This window comes from Fringilla coelebs, assembly GCF_963513975.1.
Source record: "Fringilla coelebs genome assembly, chromosome: 5".
Classification (NCBI taxonomy): Eukaryota; Metazoa; Chordata; class Aves; order Passeriformes; family Fringillidae; genus Fringilla; species Fringilla coelebs.
The window spans coordinates 46,100,063-46,121,503 of NC_140033.1; the positions used below are offsets into that span (position 1 = coordinate 46,100,063).

Consider the following 21,441-nt stretch of genomic DNA (forward strand, 5'->3'; position numbering starts at 1 on the left):
ATTTGGATGATGGGATCAAGTTCCCTTCCTAAGTTCACAGACAACACTAAGCTGGGAGTGTTGATCTGATGGAGGGTAGGAAGGCACTGTAGAGGGATCTGGAAAGTTTGGGCTGATGGACCAAGGACAATTTTATGATATTCAACAATGCCAGGCACCAGGTCCTGCACCTGGGTCACAACAGCCACAGGCAACACCACAGGCTGGGGGCAGAGTGACTGTTCAGTGCTGGGCCCCTCGCTTCAGCACAGACACAGAGGTGGCTGGAGCATGCCCAGAGAAGGTAAAGGGTCTGGAGCACAAATCTTATGAGGAGCATCTGAGGGACATAGGCGTGTTTAGCCTGGAGAAAAGAAGGCTCAGAAGTGACCTTATTGCTCTCTTCAACTGCCTGAGAGGAGATTGCACAAAGATGGGGGCTGGTTTCTTCTCCCAGGCAGGAGACAAGACTACAAGACTAGCAACAGGACAAGAGGAAACGGCCTCTAGCTGCACTAGGGGAGGATAAGGAAAGGACATGAGGAAGAATGCTAGGAGGGTGACTAAGCATTGGAATGGGCTGCCTAGGGAAGTGTTAGAGTCACCATCCCTGGAGAGTTCAAGAAATGACTGGATACGGCACTCAGTGCTATGGTTTAGTAGGTATGCTGAGGTTTGGTCAAAAGTTGGACTCAATGATCTTGCAGGTCTTTTCCAACCTTAATGATTCTATGATTACTCTCTGAAGAAACAAGGATCAGCCATGAGTAAAGAGCAAGATGGAAGAATTTGTTTGGTATATGACTTATTCTTACGTGTCACTCTCCCTTGTCAATTTGAAAACCTTACAGCATATGTCCTGAGAAATGCAGAGACTTAAGGAAATCATACCCAGTGTGTCTGGAAAGGAGGTACACTCCACCAAGTGAGCAAGATACAAAGTGCAGTGCAAAGCATCCTGAAACACTTTTTCCAGAAAAGCAGAATACATATCCTCTTCATACAGGAGATGCAGTGTGATCAAAAGCTGTTAAATTATTCTAAGGAGATTGCTTATTATATTAATAATGTAGCTACAGTGCAAAGCTAAATGATTATGCCCTAAATATATGGATCAGCACATGTTATCTTCAAAGTACAGCACTAGTTTTGGTTTTTCACCTTTTCATGCAATTTGCTGCTAACATATCATTCACTGTAATATCTAGAAATTTGTTTCTGGTATTAATTGGATAGGAAAGGAACACTCTCCCAAGAAAAGCTCTATTGTGTACAGGTCAACTGTTCAGAATCAAATTCTTCCTAAAAACTACAAAATCAAAAAATCTGCCAAGACAAAACTCCATCTAGTCAAACTTTAATTCTTCCCATTCAGACTTCATTAACATGGGAGCATAAGCATACAGATAGGCAGGAAAGGAAAACTGTCAGAAAAACAGTTTTCAACTTCTTACTCTTGTGGTATTTTTAACTGATATTCTCTTGGGGTTTCTTTCCCTGCATAAAAATCAACTACAAGATGCCTTAACTCTGGAGTAAGCTGGCCAGATGTATTCTAAAAAAAGTCTCCCTGAATACAATATTTATATTCAACCTTGCACTCAGTATACATTTAACTTTGGTTAGCTGGGAGAAGGCAAATGAATGATGTACAACAAACTAGCACTTCCATGTGCTACTCTTCAGGACAGTAGAAACACATACTCTTTACTGCTGTTACTTTTTTACATATACAGATGATTTAGGTATTCCAAGAAAATAATTGCACCAGAACTCGACTAAATTTCATTTAGAACTGCTTTAGAAAAAAAAAATCCTTATCAGGCAAACTCTCACAAGCACATAAATAACCAGATAAAACTTGTAAAATATAATTCCTGTTGCTGTTAACAACAACCATAAAAAAACTTCTTATCCTTCCATATTTAATATACTGTTCTTTGTTCTTTCAGTACTCTCCAAGTCCGGCTCAGTTTGCATTTTAGCATTGTCATTCACTTGGAGAATGTAAGAGGGAAACCATACACCTGCTTGCCCCGGTCTTTGTTCTTGCCTAAGCGTCCACGCTGGCTCTTTGATCTGACTCACATCCACCATTTTTACATATTTGTGCTTCTAAAGGACAACTGAAATCACTGAGCATTCCCAGTAATGGCATGTTCTCTACCCTGTAAAAGGTTGCAATTCAACTTCCTCCTTTACCACAAAAACAAGGGGAAAAAAAGTTAGTAAAAGTTACCTCTCCTCGTTGAGCTTCTTGTATTCTGGTAAATCTGAGGTCAGCATGTTCCCAGTTTGCATTTACACTATATATTCTCAGCTGGGAAAGTTCAAATGAAGCATTAAAGGCTTTTGCACCAATCCTTATTATAATGGAGTTCACAGAAACTGAAATGCCTTCTACCACTTTTTCAGCAAAGCCATATTCACTAAAAAGTGAAATGCCAACATATTAAATATAAACCAAGGGAAAGGGCACAAAATTAAACACATTAAATAAATTATGAAACAGATGTTAAAATAAATGAAGTTACTAACGTATTCCACAACTTTAGCAACTTTTGCTCAATACACTTGATGCAGTTTACAATAATTTTCACTCTGTGATCCTCATCTCTACAGAATTAAAGAATATATATTTGACTAAGATCAATCTACACAAAGTATAACATTGAATACAATCCTTTGATGTTAAATTACATGGATGTATGTATTATATGTTATTATACATACATTAAAAAAGCAGTCTACATCATTATGCAGAAAGCTTACTCTTCTTTATAAACATAAGGAGTAATTAATGTCAAATTAATTACTTGACAATTCCAGTCCAGTTAGTATTTATATCTATAAGCCAAAATATGTTGTCCATTAAAAAAAAAAACTTTCATATATTCAAAATAGTATAAAGCATTTGCATTATTTCATTCTATAAAGAAAGGCATCTTAAATGGTGGCTACAATTCTACAGTAAATCAACATGCATTCCAGTATTAAAAAAGATTAAGCTATTGTAAATAATTTTTTAATAAAAATCTTATACATTCTGAATGTTTTTATTAGTGTATGGAAAACTGAATATTAAATATTATTTTAACATCTAAGAATTTCCACCCTTTTGTTTTCTTGTGTTTTTTTTCTGATTGTTTTAAAAAAAACCAAAAAACTTGTGTGGTTTGTCATTCCTTTTCCTTTTTTAACTTTCATCCTACACAAAATCTCTATGGCTGTGATTATCAAGCTGTACCTTAGGAGACACAGAGGCCCATGGACTACTTCTACACATTGTAAAGTTACTACAAGAAAAAATATTGTATCATCAAATTTATTTCTCTGTATATAGGTCCCTGTGACCACGGAAAAATGTTTTGAACCTGTGTAAAGGAAATTAAAAGACATAAAATCACTGATGTAATGTTGTTGTGTTGTCCCACCAAATTGCTTAAGTTTTGGGCTACACAGTGTGCATGAAATTTCCCAATGAGAATCAGCTGATACAATTAAGGAAACAGAACTTTCAAACACTGCACTAACAAACAACCCTTAAAACTCTTTTGACAAAACAAATAAAAAAAGAAAAATTTTTAAAACTCACATGAACATTTTATGCAATTTCAAAAACAGATGAAGGCAAGATATCATTCATTTTTAAAAAACTTCATATCAATTAAACTCACTAAATATCTGACATAGCAGTTGCACCTGTTGCAACACCTACGTTGCAAGCTCTCTATCTAGTTCATATCTTCTCTCCAGTCTTGGGCCTGGATAACTCCATTATCACTACACTACTTCACACACAAGCAATAAAATAAAATTTTGGAGGAGATGGGAATGGCAGGCTGCAACCCTATATACCCTGTTATGTAAAACAGATTGACTATGTACTTCTGAAAATTTAAATTTTCAGAAGTACATAGTCAATCTGTTTTACATAACACCAAACCTTTTGTGACCAATTACACGTAGGTACCATCACTGACCTCTGCCCGGATGCAGTTGCTATAGGAGAGGGTCCATTAGGGGCACGTGGCTCTTCACATGTGCTCATTTCCATTACAACTTTATCCAAGGACTTGAAAAACAAAACAAAATTGGAGACCTTAGAGGTAGCAAAGTAAATAGATGACATATGAAGAACTAAAATCCAAATGAAAAAGGTCACTTGAGAACTTTTTCTGAAATATACATAAAACATTTCCTACCATGTCAATTTTTTCACAAACTTTTGTAATGCACCAGTCAAATATTGTATCATTAAATTCTTGATCCCTGAATATTACTTATCCAACACATAAATTTTCAAAAATTGAATTTCAAAACAGCCATGCTTTAATGTGTAGTTATCTGAATTTTCTTTCTATATGGCTGTTCTTTCAATGAAATACTTAATGCAAACTGATTCAAAGCACAGCAGTTAAGATTTTTTCCTTGCCTAACTGTAACATTTACTACCCCTTCTAAATTCCCCCATTTACGCTGTTAGGTCAGACAAATAGCAAAAACCCCTCTGTCCTCAACTTTAGATTTTTCATTATTCAACTTGCCTTAGCTACTAGATTATTAACATACTGTGTTAATCATGTCTGTTGTCATAATCTGCTTGCTCATCATTTTTCTGTGCTACTCTTATCCATGAAAACCTGACTACAACCAAAAAATTCATGAAGTGTATAGTCTGGATTTATTTATACTTCCCTGAATTTTGATGCTCAAAGGGAAGCAATAGCTGCTAAGAGTAAATTTGGACATTTTAGATTTTTTTTTTAGCTGTCTCAATGATTATCTTTCCTTGAAAACAACAGAGAAAAAAGCCAAGAAAAACCCAATCCCTTAGTTTGAGGATGGTGGGGAGGAAGCCAAGATTTCGCCTAGTTGTCCTAACAGTTTTGGATGTTTGACCACTCTTTTAAAAATTCTCTTTAGTACATGACTAGTGCACAGAACAGTAGGACACGGATTCAAGAAAATTGTACAATATAAAAAAGAGGTAATGAAGAATGCCTGGATGCAGATGTAAGTCTTTTTTCACTGGCAACTTCCGTACTTGGATAGACTAAAAACTGCTGCAGATCATCCTTGGGGCTCAAAATCACTCCTCAAAACTCTCCTGTTTATCATATAAAACCAGAACTGGGACATGAACAAACAGTATGTGCCACTATGTCAACAGACTGATTCTCACAAAGGGCAACTCAGCTTAGTGAAAGTGCCTTTGGCTAGACAAGTGGGTTCTAGTTAACCAGTAAGCTGTGCTAACAGAGGATGCTATTCCAACTTAATTCAACTCTCAGTAGCAAAAATATCCCTCCTCCCCATCCCTGTCAAAATACCAGAAGTTCAGTGATGCCATGAAGGGCTGAGGTTTGGCACTTGGGCCACCAAATTCACTTTCCTTTAGAAATCAAAAAGGCTGTTGTACAATCTACCATTGAATAGTGAACTTTTGTTACATATTTAATGCACTCATTCAAGGACACCTTTATGTGAAAAAGGTTACCTTGAAAGTTATTATAGCCTCAAAGAGTGCTAATGTAAGTTCAACAGGAGCTAACCAAACAGAGCCTTGCTACCATAGGTCAAAGTGTGTCATGTTTAAGAATAGCACAGCTTAAACCCATTTCCTAATTTGGCAGTTGCATGTCACAGCCAAGAGGCTGAATCATCCCACCTCAGCATTACCAGACTTTAAGTTCTGAGTCTCAGGAAGAAGCAGTACAGACATAAGTACATTCCAACTGGGTCACTAGCAAATGCATCAATTATTTAAAACAACATGTCTTTCCCAAGTCTGAGTCAGAATGAAGGAATTACAAGCACATTCACTGCAAAACTGGGAAACATGACAGCTAAAGGAATATTCACTCTTAAGCAAATGCAATTGAGAAAGTTTACTCATCAAATACATTACTTCTGATGCTACCACAATTGTTAGTATATTTAAAATTAAAGAACAAAGCAGAACAAATGCAAGAATTAATGTGACTTCTAATTGCTGTGGAGTTCTATTTACACATTTTACCTCCTATTTATATCCAGGCTGAATCCTAGGTGGTTACAAAAACCCTATAAATGCTATGTGTGTCAAACCTGCTCTAGCTGAGATCACTATGTAAAATACAGACGTAGAATTGAAAAGTCCCAGAAAAGACTGCTCCAAAAGAAAGGCAGGAACTTGTAAAAGGGAGGATTTGGACAAATAACTACCCTTCAGGTAAACCCAAATGAACATGCAATGACTAAACACGTGACAGAAGTGAGCTAACAGTCAAACATTACAGTGATTACACTGAAGCCACAGATTAAGAAAATAAACCTACCAAGGAAAACATTAAGGCATTTTGCCTTGATCTGCTGCTACCCAGAGGACACTTAGTAAAGGCCTATTAATATTTTAGTTATTTCCAAGATCATATCAAGAGAACTATATAAATATTTGATATAGATTCTGCTACACACAGTACATTTCAGAGTTTATTTCAAAACTCACCAAAGAGATGGGATGTGTTTTCAATTTTGTCCATGGTATCTGCAAGAGAAAACACTACTCTAAAGCAAATTAAATATTAAAAATACAGTAAAATAAATCACACAGAATGTGTTCTAGGCATAAAAATTATATTTCTAGCTTCTGAACTCAGCATAATATTACTCTCAAAATATTACGTTCATCTGAACATTCTGTGTGGTAAATTTATGCACACTAGGTGTTAAAAACTTTGAACTTCAAAATCTAGTTATCGCTGAGTAAAAAAAAAAAGGAACAAAGTAGAATCTGTCTCTTTTAACAGTGAGTTGTCAAGCATCAGAAAAGGCATCACAGCCTTACACATTATTTCCTTTAAAAGGAAAGAAAATGTACATTTCCTTTGTTGACCTACAACTAATTGGATACCTGCAACAAAAGATCAAGTTCACTGCATTTAGAAAAATTAGGACAATCTCCCATAGGGGGAAAAAAAGCAAAGAACGAACACCAAAAACCCATAAACAAACCCCACCAAAAGACTAAGGAGGTGTTAATGTTTGACCAGATTGTAACTTCAGTCAAGAACAAGCCATACTCCATTTCTTAATCCCACGTACAATGTGGTAAATTGATACACATTGTTTCAATTATTAGCAGCCATGATGAGCAAAAACACAGTATCTACTAGATTTACTGTGTTTCCCACCTTTCCCACAGAGATCAGAATCCCTTCAAAAGGTATTTTTGGAACAGGAACAGAACAAGAAGGAAAGCAATAAATGAAGATGAGTGAAGAGAGAACACACAAAAAAGATAATAATAAATAATTATGATAGACTAAGTACTGCAGACAAATACAAACTTTTACTTCTACTACATTTTCAAAACATGCAGGAATGAATTCTACTCAGGAAGAAAAAAAAAATTTAAAATAATCACTCTTATTTTCATTATTTCCAGACATATTTTATGCCATCACATGGGAAAGAAAAATAAGGAAGAAATTATTGCTGATAAAATCTTTGTTGTTCTTTAAAATTTTATCAAGTTCTTATCCCAATTTCCTACTAATACAAAGTTGCTTCAAAGTTTACAAAGACAAAACAAAAAGAAAAAAGAGTTGGTTAATTACAACTCCAGCACAATAAAACACTCACCCTAATGGATGCTTTATTACAAAACACCTTGTTTATAGCCAGCCATGTTGGAAGATCCAGCATGTTCTGGAGTACCTCTTGATCCAACTCTAAATTGGTCAGCTGACCTTCCCCCTTTAACGTGCTCAGGTTGATCTTGTCAGGTGACAGATTTTTGGTGAACCTAAAAACAAACACACCTTAAGTAAATACATATAAAGCAATCAAAGTTATCTTGCATATCAGTGACAATTTAACTTAAAGTAATGGTCTGGGGGTGAAGAAATCTTTGATAAATTTCACCCAGGAAAGAAAGGGTATGATGGAATTGATTTGTCCCCCTAATTTTTTTCATCTCATTAGCTCAATTTATATATACATAAACAAAAATATATTGTGAGATATCTTCGAATTTTTGCGTCACCCAGAATAGCAAATGATCCTTGACTCAAACTACTGAACTATTTATTTTAAACTGTATAAAGTAGAATTGAATCTATTTCGCTCTAATTTTTTGAAAGGAGAAAAAATCCCAAACCCCTAAGATTACTGTTATATTTAGTTAAAACCTTACAAAAAAAAAAAAAGTTTTATTTACAATATTAATTCGGTTTAGTCATAGAATTTAAAGACAAATTAGAAATACACATACACACAACAGCATGAGGTATATAAAATGTTGAAAGTTCAATATGGTATCCATGTGGTAAAAAGTGTAACTACTTAAAAGCATACATATAAATTACTTTATATTTCAAATGCACTAGGATTTGCTGAAACAATGAAACAATCTGTGTGACTGTGTCAAATGGTTCACATCCTTGTGAGACAACATGACAGAGCCCATGGGTTCTCTACCTTCAAATCAACAGCTGTAGCATTGTATCTACCATAAGCTAAGAACAGGCTACACTTTACCACACTTTCAATCTGTCATGAAAAAATTGTTTCTGTTCATGAATTGAGTCGTTTTACAAGATCAGGGAGTAAAAATACCGCTGTTGGCAGTATGCTTTGTGACTTTTCCCACCAAAATCTCCTGGTGCTGCTATTCTCCCGGCAGAGAGCAAAGGGGTTTCTCCGTCCTCAATGATGGAACATCACTCTGCAGTGATGCCCCAGGAGGGGCAATTCCAGCACTTCCTTTCCATTCAAGAGACCAACTTCTAACTGAACTACAAGGTCCTCATTAAGTCTGATACTGGAGGAAATGGTGGAAGAAGATGAAGAAGGTCGGCAAGCTTTCTTTTTTCCTCTTAACAGTTTCCAAATACATCTTGAAACAAAGAAGGCATTTTTTGAGTCCAACTCCCCAACTCCATTCCCGGGATAGTTAGCTTTGAAAATGTGTTTACCTAGCCTGTCAAAATACAAATACTATGTATTGGCAAATAAAACTAGACGTTTCTTATGACAGAAGTGCTGCAGTTGTTACTGTATTGCTTACAGTCATAAATTATCCACAAGCAATGAGATTTAATCTGTGAATAATATAGTTTCATAATTTCAGTACTAAAAATATATTGAGATAAGGGTATTGATAAATGTATTTTCCTTGGCAACTAATGTACTTTTAAATGGTCTGTTTAGAAACATTATGAGGGGAATAAAGGACTTGAATTATTTTGTTTTCTGGTTACCCTTTTTTCTTGCTTTCAACAAGAAAGAATAATGAGAAGAGCTAAATAACCTTCCTCATTAAACCTATCAGTAACAGCAAAATATAAAACTTCCTATCTCAGAAACCATTGCAAAGTCTCATCTGACTCAGGTAGTACAAAATTCCTAGAAGATAAAAAGCAGCCACTGAGTGTTTTCAGTCACCTGGTAGCAGCTCTCAGTCTTGACTTTCTATGTAAGGGTCAACATAAGAATTACAAACTGGTGTCATTTCAAAGTCACATTTACACAGCAAACGCAAAACCATTCTGCCATTACACACACAGAGGTACACACAAGTCTCCTGAGACTCATGCTCTGTGAAAGAAGTCCCCTTCAGAGTACCCGGTTGCTCAGCCACACCAGAAATGCCTCTCAGATTGGAGACAGATCTAAGCATTATCCTGTCACAGCTGCAGACACATCACAGTGAAACACACACGACCTACAGAAAGAGGTTTTCCAATTTCAGAGCAAGAAAGATACCAAAATACCAATCAGGGGGAGAATGGCAACGGCAAAGCCATTTTTTAGTTAATTTCAATATCCTTCCAACAAAGAAAATAAGAGCCAGTTTCTCTCAAAATGGAGCAGAAGGACAGGGAAAAAATTTCAAGGACCATCACTTTCTCTATATACATTTTTTTTTAAATTCTTCATTCAGAAGAGACAGATATAAGAGGATCTCTGCCTGTTAAGACTGTACCCTTCATGTCAAAAGTCATGGAAGGAAACTCTCAACAGGTGAGCTGTGGGAAGATATTCTTAGCATAATTGTTTTCACAGATTGATTTTCAATTTTACAAACCACACTTTCTCAAAACATATCTGAGGTTTAAATTACTATGTGATAGTATGGATTTCAATACAACTTTAATATTGAATTTCATACGTAGAATAATGCTGTAAAATATTTACAATTTAAATGCAAGAATCCAGAAATATGAATTTGTCAATATCACAAGCTGCCTCACATAGCTCCTTCGGGCACATCTACACACACATGCACTAAATACTCCTAAGCAGTTACAGATAGATGGTTCAACCTCAATTTACAAAGTACAGACTAAGTGTTTTGTGAAAAGCATAAAAGACTGTACAGTAACAGTGCAGTATTAAGAATCAAAGAGGAGTAAGTTACAATCAATGGGCAAGTCAGGACCACAACAGTTCTTTCAGTTCTCCCCCCCTAAAATAACTCAAAACCTACATAAAATATGCATTTATTTCCTTGCCTAAAATATTTATTTTCTAAAGGTTTGTTTGTAACACCACAGGCTTGGAGCTCCACCATGCTGGCAGAGAAGATGGCCAAGAAGTTGAAAATAGAAACAAAAAAACCAAAAGAGGTAGAGAAGATGGGAGAACACTTTTCTGAAGCCACAAGTTTATGGTTTGTATACAGAAGGCCACAAACCACATGGAGCTTAGAGCAGTGCGCCTCAAAGGTTTGGAGGGAATACCAGGTGCTTGTCAAGTTTGACAACAGAAACTCCAATGTTTGGATTTAATAGAGAAATAAGAGAAGTCTGGATCACATTTGGACACAGATTCTCAGCTGTTTTGCACACCTCCTGAATATACAACTGTTTTCCCCAGCTCTACCATGTGCCTTCCCTACTTTTTAAATAAAATTTCCTCAGCAATATGACTCTAAATGTATGCTCTATCATGATAAATTATTAAATCATAGTATGTGCCACAAGTTTTGCTTATCTCCTTGTTATGAACTCAAACTGCTTAAACAATAGGCTTTGAAAGAGGAAACCATGACCTACTAAGCACTGGCAACTAGATCAATAATAGAACAGCAAAAATGGAACATGAAGATAACTGGTTGTTTTTTTTTTTTGTTTTTTTTTTACTGTTTAACCTGGCTGAATCATGTTATTTGATCACTAAGGAATATTACACCATTTCTGAAACAAGAAAAATAGTCTTTTTCAAATTAGTTTCTCAGGAAGATGTTTCCTTCCCATGACTCTAAGTAACAGAAAGAAGGAGGTCTACTACCATTCAGCTCACTATACCACTTCAAACTTTAAGATTTCAAGTATAGAAGAGGAATAGAACTATCTGTCAAATTTCCCACAGGAAAAAAGTATTGGGATCAACAGTGTATACTGAGTTCCTCTCATCCAATGTAACACCACAAACCATAGCTGATTTTAAATCACTGGCTTGATCAAGTACACCCCTCAGTATCTGTGACACCCAGCTGACACCCTGTTACACCCTCCAACATCAGTTTGTACATGAGCAAGGTATCACCCTTTACCCATCGGTATTGCGGCCATTCCACACCAATTCCTACATGCTTTATCTAATCTCACCATGAACATTTGCAGAATTGTCAGATATGTATTTGGTGTCTGAGTGCAAGATGGAGAACCCTGCATGGCCTGTTGGATGTACAGCATGGAGAGGATCTGCATCACCTCCTGCAAAGCACTTTGTGAAGGTGCTCACTGCCCAGCCCTCTGGAGCGGGACAGGGCATTTCCTTGTTTACACACCCAGCCTGGACCTACTGCTCTCGGGCTAGCCATGAGTTACAGCACACTGGACAAATCCCAAACAGCACCTACAACCCTACAGCTTCAGGTGGGACTTTCCATGTGACTATACATGACCTCAAGCACCCAACAGTTATCACGCTTTTTGACCTATCATAGTCTAAGGACTAATCTTCCTTTCCAGGGAGATCACTAATTAGGACCTTGGCTCAACAAGCAACCCATATTTGTGCAATACACCTGGTGCAGTGTCACACCACCTCCTGATCCATCCCGTTGTAGGAGCCCTGAGTAATATATCTGCTTTGCTGACACTTTCCAAATAATTGCTTCCATTTTATTACAACACAGAAGGACATCAGCACAGACTCCCACTCCAGGTGACTTCCTGAAGACATCTTAGAACACTCCTACTCACTTCAAGACCTGTTCCACACTTTCTCAAATACTGGCATCTCCGCCAAGTACGTGATGCTTTCCCTAGTTAATTCTGTAATAACACATACAGGACATTATTTTTTTTTCCATTTAGAAAAGCTGTATTGCTTGCTTTTTGGGTACATGCAGAACTGAGACAGCTGCTGTCATCAGTGGTTATTATCTAATTATGTGTCATGAAGCAGATCTGTGCAGACACAGCCAAGCACTGTGCATAAATGAGGAGCTTGCACTGCACAAATAATAATCATGTCGCAAGTAAAACACTGCTCCAGCAATTTACCTATCATTTATGATAAACCCTCACACAGATCAATATTAAGCTTTTCTATTCCATGAGTCTTTTCACATCAAGCAGAGAAATGGCCAATATGATCAACCCCAATGAAATTTATTCAAACATGACAATCCTATACATCATGCCTCAATGATACAGTGAGTACAAGATAATATAAAGTCCTGAATAGATCAAACAATAGGTGGCAATGCATACACAACTTCCCTATTGCAGGCAGCAAAAAAACCACCTTAATTTGCTCATACTTGATAACTATTAAATACCACTCTAAAATACAATATTCTGTACCTAATGCAAAAAAAAAAAGCCATTTGATGAAAAATAACTTCAGAAATTTAAAATAAGGAAATAATGATACGGTGTAGAAGCATAACAATACCTGCTTTTTGGAAATGGTATCATTTATTTATATGACATTAGCAGGTATCTTTTTTAATGCTAACTGATCAGATCCCACAACAAAGTAAGATCTTTTTGATAAGATATTAACTATAAGAACTCTTTTAATTTTAAATAAATAAATAAAATCAGTCACTTTCTTCTGTAAACTAGTTTAAGAGCTGACTGATCCTTCAAATATGTCAATACAGAGTTAATACACAATAAGTAATGAAAAGGAATTAAGTAGATGCAAATAATAAGCAGTATATGTCATATAGCCTAAAGATATTGGGAAATACCCAGATTACATTTAGAGAATACACGTCAACCTATGCTTATAATGGGATTGCTGATTTAGTTCACAACCCCAAACTTAGTTTAGGACTTATAAAAATCCCAAAGAATCTAAATTGCTTGTATCCAGCTGCATACAAACAATCCTTTTTTACATAATTTTAAATTACAAAAAGAAACAGGAGTGGAAACCCAAGTAACATTTTATAGAGCTCACTTCACTCCTACATTTATATAAATACATACCACCTCCTACATTTACTCTACAAAGGTGGGAGAGGGGAAGTTACCTGAGGGCAAGGTATTCAGACATAAGGCCCCTATTCCTGGTGAAAGCAAGTGGTCAGTTGCCACGGCTTCTGAGAAGCTTCTGGTACTCATTTTGGTAGTAAGGATATTCACAGCAAACCAATCTCCACCAGAGCCAGCTGGGATCGCTGCAGGGAAGGGGACACAGGGGACACACAAGGGATCAAGTTCAAAGGGAAAAAGGAGTGATACAATAATGTAAGAGAGTTTTAGCTGAAGATAACTGCAGTTACAACAGTTTGTTACACATCATGATGCTACAGAATTCAAATAGAAACAGACCTGTGTAAAACACTAGATTCCTGTGAGAGTATCCCTTGCTGTCTGATACTACAGTACTGGAGCTCTGTCTAAATGAAGAGCTTATGAAGAAAATTTTAATCATGCAGAGAAGATCCATATAATGTAGCCAAGTCATTTCAGAGATACTCAGTAAGTACATTTGGAAGATGAAGAAGAAGATAGCCCAAAGATGCAGCATAAGAGGGTTTTATTTAATTTTTAAGTGTGAGACAACTTTTCAGTTTTGTTTTGCCTAGCCTGAGATTTCACACATTATTTGTTCCTATTTACAGGGTCTCAACCTCAGCTATTCAAAATTCACACTAAAGAAACCTGATTCTAGAGATGTAGGGGATGTGATTTCTAGATTTGTTTTTGTGCTTGGGGTGGTACTACAAAGACCTGCACATGTTTGACAGTCTGATTTTGCAGGCTATGAAATTTTAGTACAATAAACTCTTCAAAAAAAAGTTCTCTGCTAACTGTCTTCACTTCAAAGAGATACCTCAGTTTAAATATAATTAATTCCTACACTTTCACCCTTTTGGTTACAACAAAACACAAACATTTGGACAGTGACCTTGGTAGGTAGTTTGTTGGGATATCAGAACAGAATTTAAGATATTTACCACTAAAGTGAATTACAGATACCTAGTTACAAATTATTCTTTTCCTCAAGTCTCCAGACCCCCAGTAATGGAAGATACTACAAGATGAAAACTGTTTCAGAAGTAGGCAACCACATAACTTTCAGATTCCTGGGTAGCTGGATCCAAGTGTTAATTCCTTGGGAGTCAGAAGGAGCAAGCGTCTCTGAGGTAAAAAACCCCAAAGCTCCAGCGTTCTCAAGCTAAATGGTAAAGATGCATGGCAGAGGTGCCACCAAATCTGTGCTGGGGACATTCTTCTTCCAGCAAGGCTCATACATCCATCCCAGGGAGGCTGGAAGAACTAAAAAGCACAGCCTAGCTGGAACTCTTTCCTCTCCAGTGTTTCCTTACCAAAAAAGAAAACAATGAAGAGATCTGAACCTTGGTTAGCACCAGCTCCAGAAAGGTGTACTCCTACAGGAGTTACTGGATTGAGAAACCTGGGTTGTTGTGCAAGTGGCCAAACCCAAGATACTCTTGATATAACTGAGCAATTACTTGCTAGCAATTATTCTGATGATTTGAAAAAAACCTGTGAAGTAAATCACTTTGCATAAGCTTTTATGATTCCATTAATGTCTCATCAGAAACTATCTGATCTTCTTCATCCAATCTTCTTGTAGAAAAAAAGAAAAAATAAAACAAGACACTTTAAAAAGCACCTCTCATTCTTGGAGTTATTTAGTACTGACTTTTATTCTGCTTCAATAATAAAAAACCCTCTCAAAACACTAAGGCTTTGACAGGAGAAATAACAAATTTGAAAAAATGTAACTGTGGGCCAGTTTTGATTCTTACATACGCCATAATCACTTGACCTTAAGAGACAATTTTATTCCTTACAGGCTTTATTTAAATATTCTTTTTTCTCAAAGAATACTTCATACTAGTATGTCAGATACTTGAACAGAGCAATCTTCAAGATCATTTCCATTGTGAAACTTGCTAGTATTCTGAGAACTCTTTAAAGAAAATGATGACATACAACTAAAATGGTGCTGATTAATTCCTCTTGATTGTGCAAATGTATTAGTTTTTATTATGTATGCACAAGAGTTGTCTGACTTCAACAGAACTTTAATTGTACAAATACAATGTCTGTAGAATCAGCATTTAGATTTATAAAACATTTGCAAAAATAAAGTAAAACAAACTGAAAAGGACAAGTTAAATTCTGTGAGTTTATTTTATTAACCCAAATGCTACTGAAAGCTTAAGAGGTCGTTCTGAGATGTAACACAAGATTTAATATCAAATCATAATAAAGGTAACGATTTCGATTTTTTCCAGAAAATGCATTATTGCTCATTTATCTCCAAAATACCTGTATAATTTCATAAAGGACCACAGCCAGTTTGAATTTTGGAAGATGTTCTGTTACAGAATCTTAAAATGCCATATGATGCATGAAGCTACTAAAAAAAACAGAAGAAAGTTTTTTATTTCTGTTTAAAAAGCATTTATTGATTCCTACATGCTCATCAGAACATTATCCACACATTCACACAGAAGAAATTGTTGGCATGAAGTCTCCACTTAAATATCAAAAGTATTGATTTTCAAACATAAAGGAATTTAAGAAATACAGAATTACAGTGAAATTTTAAATTGCTCTTTCTCCTTCTCGTCTGATGTCTCAAGCAGTTCTGCTTTACTACCTGTAGTTTTTTAGGCTTATTCTTTCCCTAAGTGCAGCATTTAAGACAGACATAATGCTAACACTTTCTGGAAGCATTCAGCTACAATACAGACTCATTCAGAGCAACAGAGCTTGTTATGTCTACATTGTGTTTTGCAATTTTCTCACATACTACACAAGGCAATGAAGTCAGTCACCTAGAATACACTCTGCAAAATTAGTACAAGCAAAGAGAGAAGCAGAAAAGCACACACTTTGTGTTCTTTGGCTGGCCAAAGGAATTGGATAACTTTCACTGAAGTGACACAGAAAAGGAATATACAAAACTGAAAATAACCAAAAAACCTACTTATTTTGCTACTATCAGAATTTTCAAAGTTCATCTAAACAATTTTGGTCATTTACTTTCAGGAAGGAAATGGCCAATTCTAGCCCAATTAAGGTGTTACACTGTTTTACTCTAAAAGAAGTCACCTGGGATCTCTTGAGAGGACAACAGTCCTCACCAATCAGGCATGTCTGACTGCCATAAAACCAGGTCAATATGCAGGGCAAATCCTTCAGTAGGATGCATATCAGTTGTACCAGATGATATAGGATATCATTGTTTATATCAGTACCAGCAGATTCCTGATATTCATACAATTAAGATGCTATTCTTTGTACAACCATTCTCCTTATGAGCTTTAAAATAACTTCCTAACTATGAAATGAAAACAATTGTCACAAAACTCACTGTAATTTTCTTCTATTGAAATCTCAGTATGTTCACATCTATTGATTCAGATAAGCAAAAGCAAAGGTCTAAGTTCATGCAGAACATTAACTAATGACACAACTGAAAACAATTTCTGCCATACCAAACACTTCAAAACCTTTTACTGTTTTCTTTGTGGAAAACTAAAACTTTTTAAGTTGAACTATGTGTTATCATTAATAAACTTAAGCGTTAATACCAATTGAGGTGAAGACTGTCATATTCAGTGTGGCTACTTATCAGACTGGCAAAGTTTATAAGTTTGCCTTCGTGCTTCTTACACATATAGACAAAATTGTTTTTCACAAAAAGGCATGGATCATGTGAATACACAGACGACTCAGACTGCTCATTAACTAGAAAGGGAATTTCAATGAGACTAGAAGCCAAAACTAAAAAACACCTGAAAACACCCTTATACAAGTCTGAGTTAGTCATACCTGATCTCTGTGTGCACCTCCCATCCAAAAAACCCAAGACTGAAACCCCTGCCATAGAGATGATCCCCTCAAAAACAGAGACAGTATTATAGTAACCCCACAGTGAACTTGTAGAGGGCAGTCTAGATTCCTATTGGAAATCTTTAACACCATCGTTTCATACACTTGTCCACCAAGCCTGAGAAAAAAGAAGAAATACTGAAGGATATCTGCAATCATCAGAGCAGAGCACAGAACAGAAAATTTTGCAATAAAAAGGTGCTGTTTAACAAGAATTCTCTCACCTACTGAAAATACATAACAGCACAAATGAAGATTCAACACAAGTTCCAGTTCAATGGGGAAGACCTTTACAGTACAAGTAAGTGATCCCAACACTACAGAGAAGACTTCTCCTAGGGATGGTCTATCTTTCCTACCTCTGTAAAGGATGATGCTGTTATCCAGACACTTGTTCCATTTTAGGGCATACATGAAATAAAGACACTCCATCAAGTGCATTCAGTAAAACCTCACCTAACACAACACAACACGGAGATGTCACAATTTCAAGCCTCCAAATGGCAAACTCATCTCTTCAGTTTAGTTGATACATTTATTTTCATATCCTACACCAAGCACCACATAATGTGAAGTACAACAAAACAGACATAGTTTGTTCCTACCCCTTCCCTCCCATTTTCTACCACAGCCTTGGGAAAGAACAATGCATATTGAAGATAGAGGATATTTTTTTAAATTTTAAGACTTAAAAAGCAAAAAACTCATCACCACATCCTGACATGAGTTAAAGATTTGTTGCAAACTGAATGAAATAAGCTTTATTACCTTCACTGCTCTTAAACTGTAACACAGAAACAAAAACCCCTCTCTAAAGGTAAAAAGTAATTTGGATATCGAAAGCATTTCAAAATGGAGTTTGGGTCATCTTCTTATTCTCTTAAAGACTTTAAAGATTCATACCTATGTAACATTTTCACTGTCTAACAAATGTAGAATGATGAGGGCTCCTTCTACACCAGTGTCCATTATCAGTTCATCTAATAAAAGCACTGTGAACTGCTGAATGGAAACTGCATTGCTGAATGACACAATGCTTCCAAATTTGCAAATACAGTACCTAGATAGGAAAAAGAGTAAAAACATGATTAACAGATATTGCAGCAATCTTCATGGCAAACACTGCCAAATCAATGATGATTTGGGGAGCTGGACAAGATCTAAAGATCCCTTCCAACCTCAACTGTTCTGTGGTTTGTGGCAAAAAATCAAAGCAGTTCTCTGTAACTTAAGGTACAAATTCACATCTTTGTTCAAACATAAAGGGAAATAAAATATTCAAAAATGAAAATAAATCAAAATAAGAGGGTAATTCTTTCCACAATATATGTACCTCTTCCAATAAATTTTAATCCTGCCACTAATGCCTGCTTAGCTGAGGATGACAAGCAGGCATCAGTTTCAAGAAACTCTGAAAAATGCAGAACTGCAACTATTATAGTAAGAGTAAAAAGTGAAAGCATCCTTTGGCACTCTCTCTATTACAGGAAATTTCTTATGTATTTGGCTCCTTAGTCACATTCTCACAAAAGTTATTAATGAAAATCCTGAATTAATATTTTTATAATTTTTGCTGAAAAATCAAGGTCCTGAAATTTAGGCTCATGTCACTTGAATTCTGCTTTCCTGAGTGACCAATTCCTGAAAGCACCGAAACACCTGTTCTGCAGGAAGTAAAGGTATTATCTGAACATGTAATGAAGAATACCCATAAGAAGGAGCTTAATAATACTGTCTACATTTAAGGTATCAAACACACTCTTTGAATAGTATGGATTATGAGCATCAAGTTCAACTTGCAAGCCACAGACCACTGGATATATCCTATAAGTTTTCCAGAAGTGATAAAATCTGCTATAATCATTTGACAGAGCCTTGTTGAGTAAACATTATCACAACACACACAAACACATTATCACAAACATGACAAAGTACTTAGTTCTAATCTATTCAGCTGCTCATTTGAAAAACTGGACAAAAACCGAATCATCTTACTCACGCCTAGTTCCCAGACACATTTTACAGTTAACCTGTAGCACAGAGACTACAGCTCACTTCTCTTCCCACACAGCTTGCTACATACGTATCACTACAGGAAACAAGCTGCTAAATCCAGCTATTCCAAGCGCACTGCTGATTAGAAAACTGACTCAAGGCTGATGACATCTTCTGGTTGCATTTCTATTCATACGGTGCTCTGTCATTTTCATGTGAAGAGAAGATTTCTTTGTCAGCATTCCCTGCTACATAACTCATGAGCAGGGCAGAGAAGAAAAATTATTCTACTATTGCTCCATACATCACATTTAGCAGAGAGATATCAAAGGATTTGGAATGAGAATTACGTTCTCTGTATGCATCAACAACAGATTAGTCAAATGACAATCTGTCACTTCATTTTGTTTGATTTTCTCTATAAACACTTTTCAGATATGCTACACAAAAGTGGAATAGAACATTTTGTAAGGAAAAAAAAAAAAGTATTTCAGGTTGTATTTTTTAAGATAAAAAAGTAAGCTCTGAAGAATTAGCAACGCTACGGTATTATGACAGATCAAGTACCTAACAGGTATTTGCTTCTCTTTAGAAAATGGGAGAAACTTGATGCGGCTTTTTAAAACTGTATTAATCAGATTGTGCACTTTCTGCGATTTCTCCATCTTTCAAGCACACGACATTGACAGCTAAGAAATTTACAGGAGGTTTGTTTGTTTTGTTTTAGGCCGCGAGGCACCTTAGACATTATTTCAGCCACACAGAAAACCACGAACTTCTTTTCACCTCTCCGCGTGCACCTTTCTGTTGCCCGGCCTCACCTGCTGGCTGTCTCAAGAGCTCGGAATTCTCGAGCCGAGCTGCAAGGGCACAGGCCGAGCTGCCCCAGCCCCGGCCAGCAGCGCACCGCGGCGGTGCTGCTCGCCCCCGCCGCCCGGCAATCGCGGGGGTCGGGGTCTCCCCCGCTCCTCTGCCCCTCGCACACCTCGGGCAGCGGGGGCGGGCACCGTCAGCCCGGCGGGGAGGCGGCCGGAGCCCGGCGGTGACTCACTCGGTGACTCCCTCCTGCGCCAGGCAGACCGAGCCCCCTCCCCGCCTGCGCCGCCGGGCACTGGGCGAAGGAGCCGAGGGCAGGTGCCAGCTAAGCGGCTGTGGCCGCCGGACAGCCCCACACGAGCGCCCAGCCACCTCCTCCGCCTCCAAATCACTACGAGGAGGCGTCTTCAGTTCCCCCTTCTGCGCGCAGAATGGACCTGGCGCCCCTGCCCAGCGCCCAGACCGGGGGTCGCTCACCGGGACAGGCACCGCAGTCGCCCCCTCCCCGTAGTGCCTCAGCCTGCCCGGTGCACCGCGCCCCACTGACCTGGAGAGATGCTTCAGGATCTGCTTCTTGATAATCCCCGCCATGGTGTCTGCCTACCCGCGCCCCTCACGACGACCAGCCGGGACCGGGAACGCGCCTCATCCCTGCGCCCGCCCCTGCCCGAGGTGGGGAGAGCGCCGGGAGCGGAGCCGCTATCCCCACTCGCGCTTACTCGACGCCCGGCGCCATCTTGGCCGCAGCATTGCCTGGTGACGGGGGCGAGACGGGGCGGGACGGGCCCGGGGCCCCCGCCCCGCGCGGAGAGCGGCGGCTCCGGGCGGGCAGAGCGGCGGCTCCGGGCGGGCAGAGCGGCGCAGGGAGGGGGGCACGGGCCGGGGACAGGTACGGAGACAGGCACACGGGCACTCGTGGGGCTATGGGGCAAGGGCAGTGGCGCTTCCGCCCTTCGCTTGTTCACAGAGCCCCTGCCACCTGCTCAGCATCTCCGTCCCCACTCAGCGCCCAAAGCCTCTGCCATCCTTAGCCCCACCGCCCACCTTTTCCCTGCTCTCTTCCGCCAGCTGTTTCTTTCATCCCTCTTCAGCCTTCCCATCTCCAAAATTCTGGAAGCGTGTCTCTGCATCCCCGCCTGTGGCTCCATCCTCTCCCGCCTGTGGAGCGTGTCCCAGCACCATCACACCTTTGCCTTGGCCTGACCGCGGCCAAGCCCAAAGACAGGACAGCTGCAGCTTCTACAGCACCACACAAAAGAAACAAGGCTAAATAAGATAAAGAGCTCACGGACAGAAACTTACAATGCTATGGCAAGAAATTCAC

The 21,441-nt window shown here is 38.1% G+C and overlaps 1 protein-coding gene across 3 annotated transcripts in view; it reads right to left on the reverse strand.

Moving 5' to 3' along the window:
* The window catches only part of BLTP3B (bridge-like lipid transfer protein family member 3B), a 47,786-nt gene extending 26,946 nt beyond the window's left edge, over positions 1-20,840 (reverse strand). For 2 of the 3 annotated variants that reach the window (XR_014616168.1, XM_084206222.1), the window contains exons 1-5: positions 20,665-20,840; positions 7,606-7,768; positions 6,470-6,508; positions 3,963-4,054; positions 2,219-2,408 (exon numbers count right to left, since the gene is read on the reverse strand). Coding sequence is in view for 2 of the 3 variants with exons in the window: in XM_084206222.1 (XP_084062348.1) it covers positions 2,219-2,408; positions 3,963-4,054; positions 6,470-6,508; positions 7,606-7,768; positions 20,665-20,708 (528 nt within the window). In the remaining variant the exon portion in view is untranslated. Of the gene's footprint in view, positions 1-2,218; positions 2,409-3,962; positions 4,055-6,469; positions 6,509-7,605; positions 7,769-13,459; positions 13,607-20,664 lie in introns of all 3 variants that reach the window. The other variant, XM_084206223.1, reaches the window with a different exon arrangement.
* Positions 20,841-21,441: the final 601 nt, after the last annotated feature.